Source organism: Corvus hawaiiensis, chromosome 14 (assembly GCF_020740725.1).
Source record: "Corvus hawaiiensis isolate bCorHaw1 chromosome 14, bCorHaw1.pri.cur, whole genome shotgun sequence".
Taxonomy (NCBI): domain Eukaryota; kingdom Metazoa; phylum Chordata; class Aves; order Passeriformes; family Corvidae; genus Corvus; species Corvus hawaiiensis.
In genome coordinates, this window is record NC_063226.1 from 19,022,753 (window position 1) to 19,036,040 (window position 13,288).

General features: G+C 62.6%; 3 protein-coding genes across 9 annotated transcripts in view; all 3 read left to right on the plus strand.

Annotated features, from left to right (window-relative positions):
- The window catches only part of NLGN3 (neuroligin 3), a 39,641-nt gene extending 34,814 nt beyond the window's left edge, over positions 1-4,827 (plus strand). For all 3 annotated transcript variants that reach the window (XM_048318673.1, XM_048318674.1, XM_048318675.1), the window contains 2 exons: positions 859-1,648; positions 2,076-4,827. In XM_048318673.1, the coding sequence (XP_048174630.1) occupies positions 859-1,648; positions 2,076-2,913 (1,628 nt within the window). In that variant the 3' untranslated portion in view covers positions 2,914-4,827. The remainder of the gene's footprint in view (positions 1-858; positions 1,649-2,075) is intronic.
- A 2,904-nt stretch (positions 4,828-7,731) lies between these two features.
- Positions 7,732-11,142, plus strand: GJB1 (gap junction protein beta 1). 5 transcript variants are annotated; one of them, XM_048318685.1, is made up of 3 exons: positions 8,165-8,231; positions 9,328-9,443; positions 10,147-11,142. In XM_048318685.1, exon 3 carries the CDS (start codon positions 10,159-10,161, stop codon positions 10,996-10,998), a length of 840 nt encoding a protein of 279 aa, XP_048174642.1. In that variant the 5' UTR covers positions 8,165-8,231; positions 9,328-9,443; positions 10,147-10,158; the 3' UTR covers positions 10,999-11,142. The 5 variants fall into 5 exon arrangements, with proteins under 5 accessions (XP_048174644.1, XP_048174645.1, XP_048174646.1 ...); XM_048318687.1 differs by lacking the exons at positions 8,165-8,231; positions 9,328-9,443 and adding an exon at positions 7,732-7,816; XM_048318688.1 differs by lacking the exons at positions 8,165-8,231; positions 9,328-9,443 and adding an exon at positions 7,747-7,834.
- A 104-nt stretch (positions 11,143-11,246) lies between these two features.
- On the plus strand, positions 11,247-12,994 carry LOC125333091 (gap junction alpha-3 protein-like). The gene has a single exon (XM_048318683.1). The coding sequence runs from the start codon at positions 11,912-11,914 to the stop codon at positions 12,806-12,808; it is 897 nt and encodes a 298-aa protein (XP_048174640.1). The 5' UTR covers positions 11,247-11,911; the 3' UTR covers positions 12,809-12,994.
- The last annotated feature ends 294 nt before the right edge of the window (positions 12,995-13,288 follow it).

The following is a 13,288-nucleotide window of genomic DNA, read 5'->3' on the forward strand; positions in this document are numbered from 1 at the left end:
AGCAGGGACCCCTGGGTGCACCCCAGACTGGCTGCCTTTCATGGCCCAGAGGCTCTGCTTCCTCACCACCCTTTGTATTCTGAGCACAAGCACCATTGACATGGGACTGGAGCGAAGCCACGCATTTCTCTGCCTGGGCCAGGGCCTTTGTGGCCTCGTTTTCCAGGGCGAAAGTCCACTCCCTCTGTGTTCCTGGTGGCAGAAAGGCCCTCTTTGTGCATCTGGCAGCGTGCTCCTGCAGGGCCGGATTGGCACTGAGCAGCCCCAGCTGGGCAGGAAGCAGCAGGGAGGGGGTTGAGGGGGACTCTGACAAAGCGGTGGGGTGGGACACGGCAGGGTTAAGTGTCCCCAAGCAGGCATTAACCCTCCCACTGCTGCCAGCCCGCAGCCTGGCTGCTCCAGCAGGTGCCAACCTGGGCTGGAGGACGGTGCTGAGCCAGGGGCAGCGTGTGCCCCTCGGGGGCTCAGGTAACACATTCTTGGGGTGCCTGCCGTAGCACGGGCTGCTTGGCAAGGCCAGGCTGTGATGCAACCATGGCCCCTCTTCTCCCCTCACCGGGACAGAGGGATGCTGGGCCATACCCTGCAATGGGATCCTCAGGGAGCACAGCAGCCCTTGGTTGGTTGCTTCCAGGAGCACCCCCTTGCTGTCACCCTGCCATCCCCACAGCAGCCCTAAGCTGAGCTCCCTGTGTGAGCCCGGCTCAGCAGGCAGCACAGGCCAGGTGTGAGCTGGAGTGCTGGGTCCTTGAAGGGGTACAAGAGCATCAATGCCTTCTCCATGCTGCATCCTGCACTGCAGCACTGGGATGTTGGAACCCTGCTGAGAGCTTCCTCCACTCCTTGCCTGTATTGCAGGTCTCTTCCAGAGAGCCATCATCCAGAGCGGCTCTGCGCTCTCCAGCTGGGCGGTGAACTACCAGCCGGTGAAGTACACCAGCATGCTGGCTGACAAGGTGGGCTGCAATGTGCTGGACACCGTGGACATGGTGGACTGCCTGCGGCAGAAGAGTGCCAAGGAGCTGGTAGAGCAAGACATCCAGCCAGCTCGCTACCATGTGGCCTTCGGGCCAGTCATTGACGGGGATGTGATCCCGGATGACCCAGAGATCCTGATGGAGCAGGGCGAGTTCCTCAACTATGATATCATGCTGGGGGTCAACCAGGGTGAAGGGCTGAAGTTCGTGGAGGGTGTGGTGGACCCTGAGGATGGCGTCTCAGGCAGTGACTTTGACTACTCAGTCTCCAACTTTGTCGACAACCTGTATGGCTACCCTGAGGGCAAGGACACCTTGAGGGAGACCATCAAGTTCATGTACACGGACTGGGCCGACCGGGACAACCCCGAGACACGTCGCAAGACTCTGGTGGCCCTCTTCACTGACCACCAGTGGGTAGAGCCGTCGGTGGTGACAGCTGACCTGCACGCCCGCTATGGCTCCCCCACCTACTTCTACGCCTTCTACCACCACTGCCAGAGCCTGATGAAGCCTGCATGGTCCGATGCAGCCCACGGGGATGAGGTGCCTTACGTGTTTGGGATCCCCATGATTGGCCCCACTGACCTCTTTCCCTGCAACTTCTCCAAGAACGATGTCATGCTCAGCGCCGTGGTGATGACCTACTGGACCAACTTTGCCAAGACAGGGTGAGTGGGGATGGGTGCTGTGCCTTGGGGGTCTGCACTCACTGCAGCTGTACTCCCTGGGGCTGTGCTGTGGTGGGGGGGTTGTCATGCCTGGTGTGGGACACAGACCCCTGTGCCCAGAGGTCCGTGTGCTGCACCTTCACTGGGGCCATGGCATCAACCACAAAGCAAGAAGCTTAGATCATGGCCGGCCCCTGGGACAGGACCCAGCCAAGCCACAGGGATGGGGAGGCTGGTTGGCCCTGATTATTATGGGTGAGACTTGACCCAGGGTTCAGGTGCTACCCAGTCATGCAGGACCTTTTGCCAGCCCACCCTGTGCCACCACTGGCAAAGGTCCCCTCACTTTCCATCTCTGCATCCAGCTCTCCCTCTTTGCTTCTTTGGCTTTTCCCAGTGCTAGTTCTGTTCTGCCTGTGTTTCACAGGGACCCCAACAAGCCTGTCCCCCAGGACACCAAGTTCATCCACACCAAGGCCAACCGGTTTGAGGAGGTGGCCTGGTCCAAGTACAACCCCCGTGACCAGCTGTACCTGCACATTGGGCTGAAGCCACGGGTACGTGACCACTACCGGGCCACCAAGGTGGCTTTCTGGAAGCACCTGGTTCCTCACCTGTACAACCTGCACGATATGTTCCACTACACCTCCACCACCACCAAAGTGCCACCACCCGACACCACGCAGAACTCCCACATCACCCGCCGGCCCAACAGCAAGATCTGGACCACCAAGCGCCCCGCCATCTCGCCTGCCTACAACGGCGAGAACGGGAAGGAGAAGTGGAGCCCAGAGCAAGAGGCAGGCACGCTGCTCGAGAGCCCCCGCGACTACTCCACTGAACTGAGCGTCACCATTGCCGTGGGCGCCTCGCTCCTCTTCCTCAACGTGCTGGCCTTCGCCGCCCTCTACTACCGCAAGGACAAGCGCCGGCAGGACACGCACCGGCAGCCCAGCCCCCAGCGCGGCGCCTCCAACGACATCGCCCACGCGACTGATGAGGAGATGCCCTCCTTGCAGGTGAGCCAGGGGCACCACGAGTGCGAAGCTGTGCCATCCCACGACACCCTACGCCTGGCCGCTCTGCCCGACTACACCCTCACCTTGCGCCGCTCTCCGGACGACATCCCGCTTATGACCCCCAACACCATCACCATGATCCCCAACTCGCTGGTGGGGCTGCAGACCCTGCACCCCTACAACACCTTCACCGCCGGCTTCAACAGCACGGGGCTTCCGCACTCACACTCCACCACCAGGGTATAGCTGCCCGCCGCCGGCGCACACGCATGCACGCACGCACACACACGCAGCAGACACTGGCAGAGGGACCGGCGGGGCCCACAGAGCCCCCGGACGGAGGGGCAGCGCCCACGGACGGTGCAGCTCCCAGCCCAGAGACCTGTGGGGTCCCGGAGTGGCCCCAGCGCTTTCTTTTGTTCCTATCTAACTTTTGAGAAGTGCTTTGACTCTCCTGGCCTCAGGGCCCTGTGGGTTGCCCCGGGACGCCAGTGGGGTGCAGGAGGGACACGGTGTAACCCTGCACAACCCACCCGTGCAGGTGGGCAGGGGTACCCCACTGTCAGTGGCCACGGGGCTCCCAGTGCCGTGGCTGTGCCTCCCAGTGGGACGATCACATCCCCAGTGCTGAGCGCACCGAGCACCCTGGGACTGATGAGGAGTGGGACTGGGCATCCCTCTCAGCCAGTGCCCAGACATCCCCAGGCATCTTGGCAGCCCTGGAAGAGGCTCCTTCACTGTGCTGAGAAGTGGCCCCAGGCCTTGGTGCTATAGGCAGAGGGAATGGGCAGGGTCCAGGGACCTGGCCTTGTGCTGGGTGCGGGCACTGGGGCTGGTGCCGGGGCTCAGGGACCCTGGGAGTGGGGCCCTGGGCTGGAGACTTGGCACCTCTGCCCCTCTTTGCGCTGCAGAGAATCTCTTTTGTGTCAGTCATTTCTCTTTGCAGAGACGTTTTTTAAGCAGATCTTTAGTTCTTTACACACTAACGGAGTCGCCGCGTTTTGTCCTTTGTAAAGATTTTAAAACCAAGTGTTCTTGATATAAAATAAAAAGCCAGTTAGAAGCCAGCGTGTGCGCACGGTGCCGGCCCCCCGTGGCGCCCGCCTGCCGTGGGTGGGCACCGGGCAGGGCAGTGCCTCCTGCACTGTGGGGCCGCGCTCTTTTGTATTTTTTGATATTCTCCCTCCTCTGTCACCCGTGCCCACGTATCTCAGCCAAAAAGCCTATCCAATGGCCTGCCTGCGAGCACCCCCTCCCCGGTCCCTCACTGCCACCACTGGCCAGTGCCACCCACCGCCCTGTGTGGGCATCACCTGCTCCAAGCACTGTCTGTTCACTCCCATGAGCCCAGGACAGCCCCTCATGCTCCCCACCCTGCCCTGCTCCCCCAGGAGCATCCCACATCCTTTCACCACTGCCCCAGGGCCGTGCTGTGCCCTCCCTGCCCATGCCGTTGCCCAAAAGCAGAGCCAGTGGTTTGCAGCCTTTGGCAGGAGTGGGGTGACAGGAGCAGGGTGGGCTGCTCACCAACATCAACTCTGCCTCCTAGGTTGCTTCCACTGGGGCCTTTACCCCATCGTGGGGTGACCCCAGCTCCGGCATCCGGGACGTGCAGCTGGAACAGACGCCTGGGCAGGGACTCTTGGGGTGATACAGCCTGTGTGGGGCTGGGAGCACCTGTGCTGGGGCTGGGGCATCTGCTGGGCTGTTGTGGCCACTGAGCCACACGTGGCTCAGGCTGAGTGGCTTTGGTGTGGTCGGGCACGGAGAAGGAGCTGCAGGGGATCCCATGTGGGGTTCCCCAGTCCCAGCCCCCCATGGTGAGCAGTAGCACCTGGGGACTGGGGAGGCAGGAGAAAGGGACAGGTCCTTTTGGGGACACCATATCTCGTCCCTGTGCAAGACGGTCCGGCTGGCAGACGCTGCCCGTGCTGGCGGCCGTGACGCACCGGTGCCGGCTGGCCCTACTGCCTGGGGCCAGCGCATCGATGGCCCTGCTGGCCCTACTGCCCGGGGCCAGTACAACAACGGCCCTGCACCCTGCCCCGACCCCCACCTCGCGCAGGGCTGAGGGTGAGGATGCTCGTTGGAGAATGTATTTATACCCTGTCACCCGCGCAGAGTAACAAATTCCAAATAAAACAGAAGTGATATTTTTAATAGCGGTGTGTCTCGCCTCTTCTTGGAGCATGCAGGGCCCGGGGACTACCTGGCTGGGTGGGGTGTCCTGTGCTGATCCTCATGTCCCTGGCACCCACCCCACAGAGGCAGCAGGAGGACCCCGGTGCAGCACACATGCGAGCTGGCACCATACCATCCAGGACTGCCAACGCCAAGTGCCATCGTGGGGGGTGTCCCCACATCCCTCCAGCCCTGCTGCCCCCAACGCTGGGACCCCATGTGGGAATTCATCCGTCCCACAGCCCCCTTCCTCCCAACTTCAAACCCCTTCCCCAGCCTTTCCCAGATGAGCTCCCCTCCCCCTACTTGCCAAACAGAAAAGCTGCTGGTTTCATTTCTGTTTAATGTAATTTCAACTGGAGTTGCCATGGAAACCAGGCACGGAGTGGGGGGGCTGAATTGCCTCCAGGCAGCGTGCAGACACTGGAGCCAGGGCCGAGGCCCCGAGCCAGGGGAGCCGGGGCAGGCAGGGGGACAGGCTGTGCAGGAGGCTGAGTGCGGGGCCCTGTCCTGCTCTCCCTGGGGACCTTTGCAGCTCCAGTGCCACGAGCACATGTCACCCTGTTCAGCACGGTGCTCCAGACCTTGTGCCGGACCCCCCTAAAAGCTCTGCTGCTGCCCATTGTGGCATCCCACAGGGTGCCTAGTGCCCTTTTGAAGGCGTGATGCCTTTTTGCCCCAGATTATGGACTTGCTCTGCCCTTCTGTCCCCTCTCCTCATCCTTGCACAGCCCCAGCTGCATGCTGCCACATGTGCCAGCATGGCCAACCCAGTTAGGATCCCAAGGCAAGCTGGTGACAGACAACCCACTGCTATTACGCTACTGCCTTCGCAAAACTCCTGAGGCGGCCATCTGTCCAGGGTGTCCTTGACCATCAATAGCTTTTCTTTGGAGACCTGGCAAAGCTCAAGGGACACTATATCCCAGAGGGTATGAACAGTTAACATCTGTGTGACAACTGTGGGACATCCTCTGCTTCAGGGGACACGTTTAGGGCTGTTGGCAAAGAGAATCATAAGGGAACTCAACTGCCAGGTGTCCCTGGCATGGGAAGGAGTGAGTGACCTGTGGATGGCCTCTGGCTGCTTGAGGATTCACAGCCAGCAGGAGGGCAAGGATGCTGCTCTTCACAGTAGCATCACTGGGACAGTGCCCTGGTCCTGTTCCCACACCTCTGATGCACCCAGGACACAGGAGAGCAGACTCACAGGCAGGCAGGACGAGCTGTTAAGTCTTATGCTGCAACCCCCTCTGCCCTGTGCTGCAGCAGCACAAAGGATTTCTGTGCTCACCCACTGCCAATGACCTTCCTGGCAGTTGACTCAGACCAGAGGGTTTTGTCTCTCTGAGAACAGCAGCCTGGATCCAGGGATGCCTGTGCTGCTGTCAGTGCAAGCCTGGAAGCCCAGCGGCCCCTGCACTGCAGTGGTCATCCAGTGACGAGGCTGAGGCATTCACAGGGCCAACCCTCCCTGGGGCGGGATGGCCGGGGAAAGGGGACTCTGGAAGCCTTCTCCACAGTCCTCCTGACAGTGGAGATGTTTCAGTGATGGTTCAAGCTTGATTTCCTCCATCGTATCGATACAGACTGCTGGGCTGCAAGTTCTCTGACCCCAGCAGGATGCCAAGCAGCTGCGTCACCCCAGTCCCGCCATCCGGGTGCCGGCTCAGTCCTGCCCATCTCATCAACTTATCTGCGTTAGACGTGCTCACATCTTTGACCTCTTCGCTGCAACTTCAGACATCAATTAACTTCACAATTAGCGTCATTAACAAAGAGCCCGCTTCTGGCCCACGTGGTGGCGGGCGGAGCAGTTTTCTGAGTACTGGAGGCAGCGCCGGCCATGGCTGTTGAGTACAGCCTGTCCTTGGCCGATGGCTTTTGCAGTTCAACCTACTGCAAACAGGCGAAGGGGCTGCCACCCTCCCGCCCAGCCCCGGGGCCTCTGGTCCTCTCGCCACCTCCCTGCCAAGACATCGGGCGGGCACCGTGCTGGACAGCAACGCCCCGGGTTCCTCCTCCTCTTTCCTGTTTGTCTTTTTCTGTTTTTACTCTGTTTTAGCTGGGTTCCCACGCTGAGCCCGCCGGGTGCTGCCGCGGCAGGTGCGGCCCCGACGCCCCCGGCCCGGCCCCGCAGCGCCACCTGGTGCCACGGCCGGCGACCACCCCCACTGACCCCTCGCCTGGCTCCCAGCGACCCCCGGTCGCCCCTATCCTGGCTCCCAGTAGTCCCCAGTGACTCCCCGCCTGCCCCCCAGGGCCCTCCAGTGAAACCCCTAGACCGGCTCTCAGGGCCCCCTCTCCCCGCGCCAACCTCCCATTGTGCTTCGTCCCACTTAGCCCACCCCAGTGCCCACCAGTCTGCCCTCCTCGGGATCCCCCCCAGTGCCCCCCACCCGGCCTGATCCCGCCAGCCTGGCCCCACTGGCCCCTTTCCCGTAGTGTCCCCCAGTATGCCCCCCGCTAACCCCCAGAACCCCTCCAGGGGGTGCGGGACCAGGGCGCTGCCGCCGCTCCCGCTCCCCGCCGAGCGCTGCTGACTCAGGGGGCGGCGGCTTATCGGAGACTGAGATTGTGGCCCCGATGGCCCCAGCCCGCCCTGCACCACCGGCCACCGCCGGTATCTCACTGCCCACCGCCGCCCTCCCCCCGCCCCGCTGCGGGGGCACCCCTAGGCGCCCTGAACCGCTCCACCGTGCCACCCTGCCGTCCTCCTGCGACACCACTGTCACTCTCATGCAAGGGACGGCGCGCGGGCTCCTGCAGTCCAGCCCAGGGGCCCAGGATGAGCGGCAGGGTCGCCACGTCCCACACGGGGTGCTGGGCGGCGGGACCTTGAAGCGGGCCAGCCGAGTTAATCGTTGACAAGGCTGTTTGCCTTTTCCCGGCTGCATTTTTTACACATTGAATCTGGGTACTGGTTGCTCCCCAGGGACCAGACGGCAACCTGCAGCGGCAGATCAAGGTGCTCCAGGAGCTGAGGGTATCCAAAGTCATCCCCCAGGTGGAGAGCAGGGCTCCGCCACGGGGCATGTGCCTGGCTTGCAGGGAATGCAGCGGGGAGGATGCTCGCAGCAGGGGAGTGGGGCCACGGCGGCCAGAAATATCCCCGGGGACCATCCGGGGGGGGCTGGCCCTGCCTCAGTGCTGCAGTAGCCCCGGGGCTGGCCCCGGGGGATGCTCAGCTGCGGTGGGGGATGCGGGTGGGTGTGAGCCAGGCTGGACACACCTGCGGTGTTTACTTGACGAGTCGTGGAAGGAGCAAGGCTATTTGGGAGGGGGTGGGTGACGCGCCTGCGGGGCAGTATAAAGTCCAGGGTGCTGCGTTGGAGGCTGAGACTGCTGCAATCCCAAAGAGCATTGATTGTCCTGGTGTTGAGGTGAGAACCTGGAGGGCACAGCACCGTTGCAGGGGTGGCCGCGTGTCCTTCAGCTGGGGAGCACCAGGGGGGCCAGAGTGGGGACCACAGCAGGGCTCGGCCATGGGCCAGGGAGAGTAGAGCCGGCAGTGCTGGCCTTCATGGCGGGAGTGGGGAGAGGAACAGTGTGGGCACAGGCTGCGTCCTCACAGCTTTCCTGGACAGTCTTTGGCCGCTGCCGTTTGCACAGCTCCGGGTGCTCGCACCTTGGGCTAAGGGGGGGAGGTAGAATTTGGGATGGCATTAATTGCCCTGCCAACCTAAAGGCGCCCAGCTGGTAGGGTTTACTGGATATGCTGCTCCCCACGTGAGGCTGGGGACAAAACCCAAGGGACATGGGGCCATCCCTGCAGGGATGGGGCACGGTGTGTCTAGGATACCAGCCCTGAGGGGCACGGAGGGTGTGCGAGCACAGGGATTGTTGTCCCCACCAGCATGGCAGCGTCAGTGAGTCCGTCTCGGGGGAGAAGCGCTGCCCCCGCCGTGAGGGTAGCCCCAGCCAGCGTCACTCGCCCGGACTTTCTCCCATGTCTCCAACGGGACGGGGCACACGCGGGGCAGCTCCAATGCCCTCACAGACGTTGCTGCTGGTACCAGAGCCTTGAGGGCACGGCAGGACTCACAGCAGCGGTACCCAGTGCCACCCAGCCCCACGGCAGCCCACCGAGTGCTCCGTGCCAGACCCCTGCTCCAGTGCCCTGCGCCGTCCATGCGGCATGGGCACGCAGCTGGGCTCGGCCGCGCTTCCTGGGGAAGGGACCTGCAGACACCCTGGCTGGCCTGTCCGGCACGGCGATGTCTGTGGCGTGGGTCCCGCCGGGCAGAGCCACGGGCACTCCGCGGCTGGCGGGGCTGCGGCCGTGGCCGGTGCGGGGCGTGGTGGGGAGGTGGGAGTGGGTGCAGGGCCGAGCAGCGGGAATGCAGCACACAGGCACTTTGTTTGGCCAGGGTGGGCGGAAGTCAGGGCGTTAGATCTGAATGCTAAAGTGTGTTGTTCAGGGGCCAATAAAGGCCCCATTGTATGTAAATAGTTTATAAAGCAGCATATGACTTCCAGTGCAGGGCAGTGGCAGAGAGAGACGAGGGCAGGCGGAGCAGAGCTCTCCTGCGGGAGGCATGAGACCTTAGAGGGGCCACTGGGGGCAGCTTGAGAGGACCCTTCCTCACCGGCAGGTACGCGTCGCCAGGACCCTCCACACTGGGGGGTGTCTGGTTGCAGCCACCCAGACTCATGCGGGGGTGGGAAGCAGCTCCCCGGGCTGCTCAGTGCCAGTGGGTGGCTCTGGTGGGGCGGGGGTCTGTGCTTGGGGGTGGGTTCGTCCCGTGTTCCCCGAGCAAGGATGGCTCTGGGAGGATGGCAGAGCAGGGCTGCATGAGGGGAGCCCCCCAGCTCAGGGCTCCCTGGCCCTGCTCCTGCAGATTTTGGGAGAACAAAGAAAGGGAGGTGTTGATGCAGTGAAGCCTATGAAGCTCCTTGGGTCCGTTTCTAGCCAAAGAGGTCAGCACTGGGTACTGGGGGTCGCTGCGGAGGTGTGGGAGCTTCACCCCCATTCTCTGTGGCAGCTGTGGGTTAGGATCCCTGTGCCTGTGTGGAGTGGCAGGACTGGAGCATCTGGCATTGCTGGGGCAGCCAGACTCCTACCTGCTCTGGCCAAAATGCTGCCTTGAGCCATGTCAGGAGCAGGAGCCATGCTGCTGTCCTCCTGTCTGTCCATCCTCCTGTCTGTCCATCCTGCTCTCCACCCGCCAGGGCTGCCACCCAGTTGCTTCCAGGTCCCTCCTGGGGCTGTTGCCACTGGAGGAGCCAGGACCTGCTGGCTCTCAGCCATGTGTCCTTCTTGTTCCTAACACCATCTCTCACCGCTCTCTCCTGCAGACGTGAGAAACAATGAACTGGGCCGGCCTCTACACGGTGCTGAGCGGGGTGAACCGCCACTCCACTGCCATCGGGCGCATCTGGCTCTCTGTCATCTTCATCTTCCGGATAATGGTGTTAGTGGTGGCAGCCGAGAGCGTCTGGGGGGATGAGAAATCCGCCTTCACCTGCAACACCCAGCAGCCTGGCTGCAACAGCGTTTGCTATGACCACTTCTTCCCCATCTCCCACATCCGTCTGTGGGCCCTGCAGCTCATCCTCGTCACCACACCAGCCCTTCTCGTTGCCATGCACGTGGCCTACCAGCAGCACCAGGAGAAGAAGCTGCTGGTTCTGACAGGGCATGCGGATGCCAAGCACATGGAAGAGGTTAAGAAGCACAAGATGCGCATAGCGGGGTCGCTGTGGTGGACATACGTCTGCAGCGTGGTCTTCAGGCTGCTCTTCGAGGCCGTGTTCATGTACATCTTCTACATGCTCTACCCGGGCTACCAGATGATGCGGCTGGTCAAGTGCGAGGCTTACCCCTGCCCCAACACTGTCGACTGCTTCATCTCCCGGCCCACCGAGAAGACCATCTTCACTGTCTTCATGCTGGTCACCTCCAGTGTCTGCATTGTCCTCAACATGGCAGAGCTGATCTACCTGGTGGTGCGAGCCTGTGCCCGCCGAAGCCAGCACAACTCCAACCCCTCGTCGGGGAAGGGCTCCTTCTATGGGCACAAGCACTCCTCTGAGTACAAGCAGAATGAGATCAACCAGCTGCTGACAGAGCAGGACGGTTCCCTCAAGGACATGCTGCGCCGCAACTCTGGGCTGCAGGAGAAGGGTGACCGCTGTTCTGCCTGCTAGGGCCACCACTGCAGGGGCCCTGGCCCCACAGTCGCCCCATGGGCCTATTACTGTCCCTGTCCCAAGGATAGCATCCCCCAGGTGCCAGTCTGGCTCTCCTAGATGGCCAGGAGAGCAGCTTGGGCCATTAAATATCCATTCTCAGGTGCTGCCTCCTTCCTTTCTGCTCCAGCCGGGACATGCCAGGAGCTGTGGTGTCAGTGTGGGGTGTCCACCCCTGCACCCAAGCCCTGGTGGGTTGCAGTGCCAGGGCTGAGCTGGGGCTGTGTTGCCCTGGCAGCCAGCAGGGACCGGTGACCCCTGGGTGGCATTGATCAGTGTCCAAGGGCTTGCACTCTCCCAGCACCAACCCCTGCAGCCCCGAATATAATTAGAAAAGTGCCCAGACCAAAAATAGAGGGAAAAAGTTTCCCCAGTGGCTGTTTCATGTGCCAGTCACAATGAAAGCCAATGGGGCACGCAGCTGCCTCATGCCCCGATAACCCCACGCCCGCTGTTGGGTGACCGGACAGACGGAACCAGGCAGACCTGTCCACACCCCACAGAGGAGCTGGGGACCAGCGGGGAAGGGGCCTTGCAGCATCCCCCATCCACCCCACTGACAGGAGCAGACGGCGCAGGAGCACTGGGCTCTGCCCCACGCACCATCTACGGTGAGAGGTCCCCATGCCGGATCGCCACCGCGGTTGTTCCCCATGGTGCTCCCAGCTCTCTGCTGGAGGCCTTTGCTCCCCCTGCCCTCCTTGTGACAGGTTAGGGGGTCCCCTGGGACACAGGACAGGGACACTCCAGGGACAGCCTTGGGTTGGTCTGTGCACACCTGCCCAACCAGGGAGTGGGGTGGCATTCTGGCGGGTCGTGGGGCGGCTGTGTCTGGAGGGTGGCTGTTTTGCAGGGCACCACAGCACATGCCATGGGGGACTGGAGCCTGCTGGGCCGGCTGCTGGAGAATGCCCAGGAGCACTCCACAGTGGTGGGGAAGGTCTGGCTCACCGTCCTCTTCGTCTTCCGCATCCTGGTGCTGGGGGCAGCCGCAGAGCGGGTCTGGGGTGATGAGCTGTCTGGCTTCTCCTGTGACACGCAGCAGCCTGGCTGCCAAAATGCCTGCTATGACAGCACCTTCCCCATCTCCCACCTCCGCTTCTGGGTCCTGCAGATCATCTTCGTCTCCACCCCCAGCCTTGTGTATCTGGGCCACATCCTGCACCTGGTGCATCTGGAGGAGAAGGCACAGCAGCAAGCAGCAGCACGGGCTGGCAGCGGGGCCAGGCGGCAGCGCCCCAGGCAGCCCCAGCTCCCTGCAGGGGACACGAAGGCACGGGTGTGCATGCAGGGGGCCATCCTGAGGACATACATCTGCAACATTGTCTTCAAGGCTCTCCTGGAAGTGGGCTTCATTGTGGGCCAGTACGCCTTGTATGGGTTCCAGCTGAAGCCCCTCTACACCTGCAGCCGCTGGCCCTGCCCCAACACAGTCAACTGCTACATCTCCCGGCCCACTGAGAAGACCATCTTCATCCTCTTCATGCTGGGGGTGGCCTGTGTGTCCCTGCTGCTCAACCTGGTGGAGATCTACCACCTGGGTCTCACCAAGTGCCGGCGGGGGCCGGGCCCCAAGTCCCGCATCCTAACCACTCCTGGTGGCCCTGTAGGGCCCGGCGGCACCTATGTCACCTTGCCCAGGGGTGGCAGCCCCCTGGCTGCTGGCAGACCCCCCCATGGCCTGGCACCACTGAAGAAGGCGGGTGCATGGCTAGGGGTGGCTGGTGGGTCCCACAGGGACATGCGAACGGCAGACCTGGCAGTGTGAATGTGGCCTGCTAGGATGGTCAGGGATGGGCAATGCATGGGTGGTCACAGTGGTGGTTAAGTCTCCAGTCTCTGCCAGGCCCAAGGCATGGACCCCATGGCCAGCATGAGAGCTGGGGACACTGCTCAGCACAGGGCTGAGAGCAGAGCTGGGAAGGGAGAGAAAATAAACACTTACTGCACCACACGTGACTCCTGCTCTGCTCACGGGCACTGGGGCATTGTTCTCCAAGCGCTCCGTCCTACGGCCACACTGCATGGCCAGGGCAGGGCCACTGCAGGGTTGGGTGGGGCTGCAGCCCTTTGGGCAGGGCACAGGGCAGGGGCAGGCTAGGCATGCCATGCTGGCACCACTGGGTACTGGGGCAGGGGCCATCGCCCCATGCCAGAGCTGGCAGCACAGCAGGGGCCAGGCAAGGTCGGAAGTGCAGGAGCACAGGCTGGGATGGACAGGAGCAAGGTGTACAGCAGCACTGAGCCA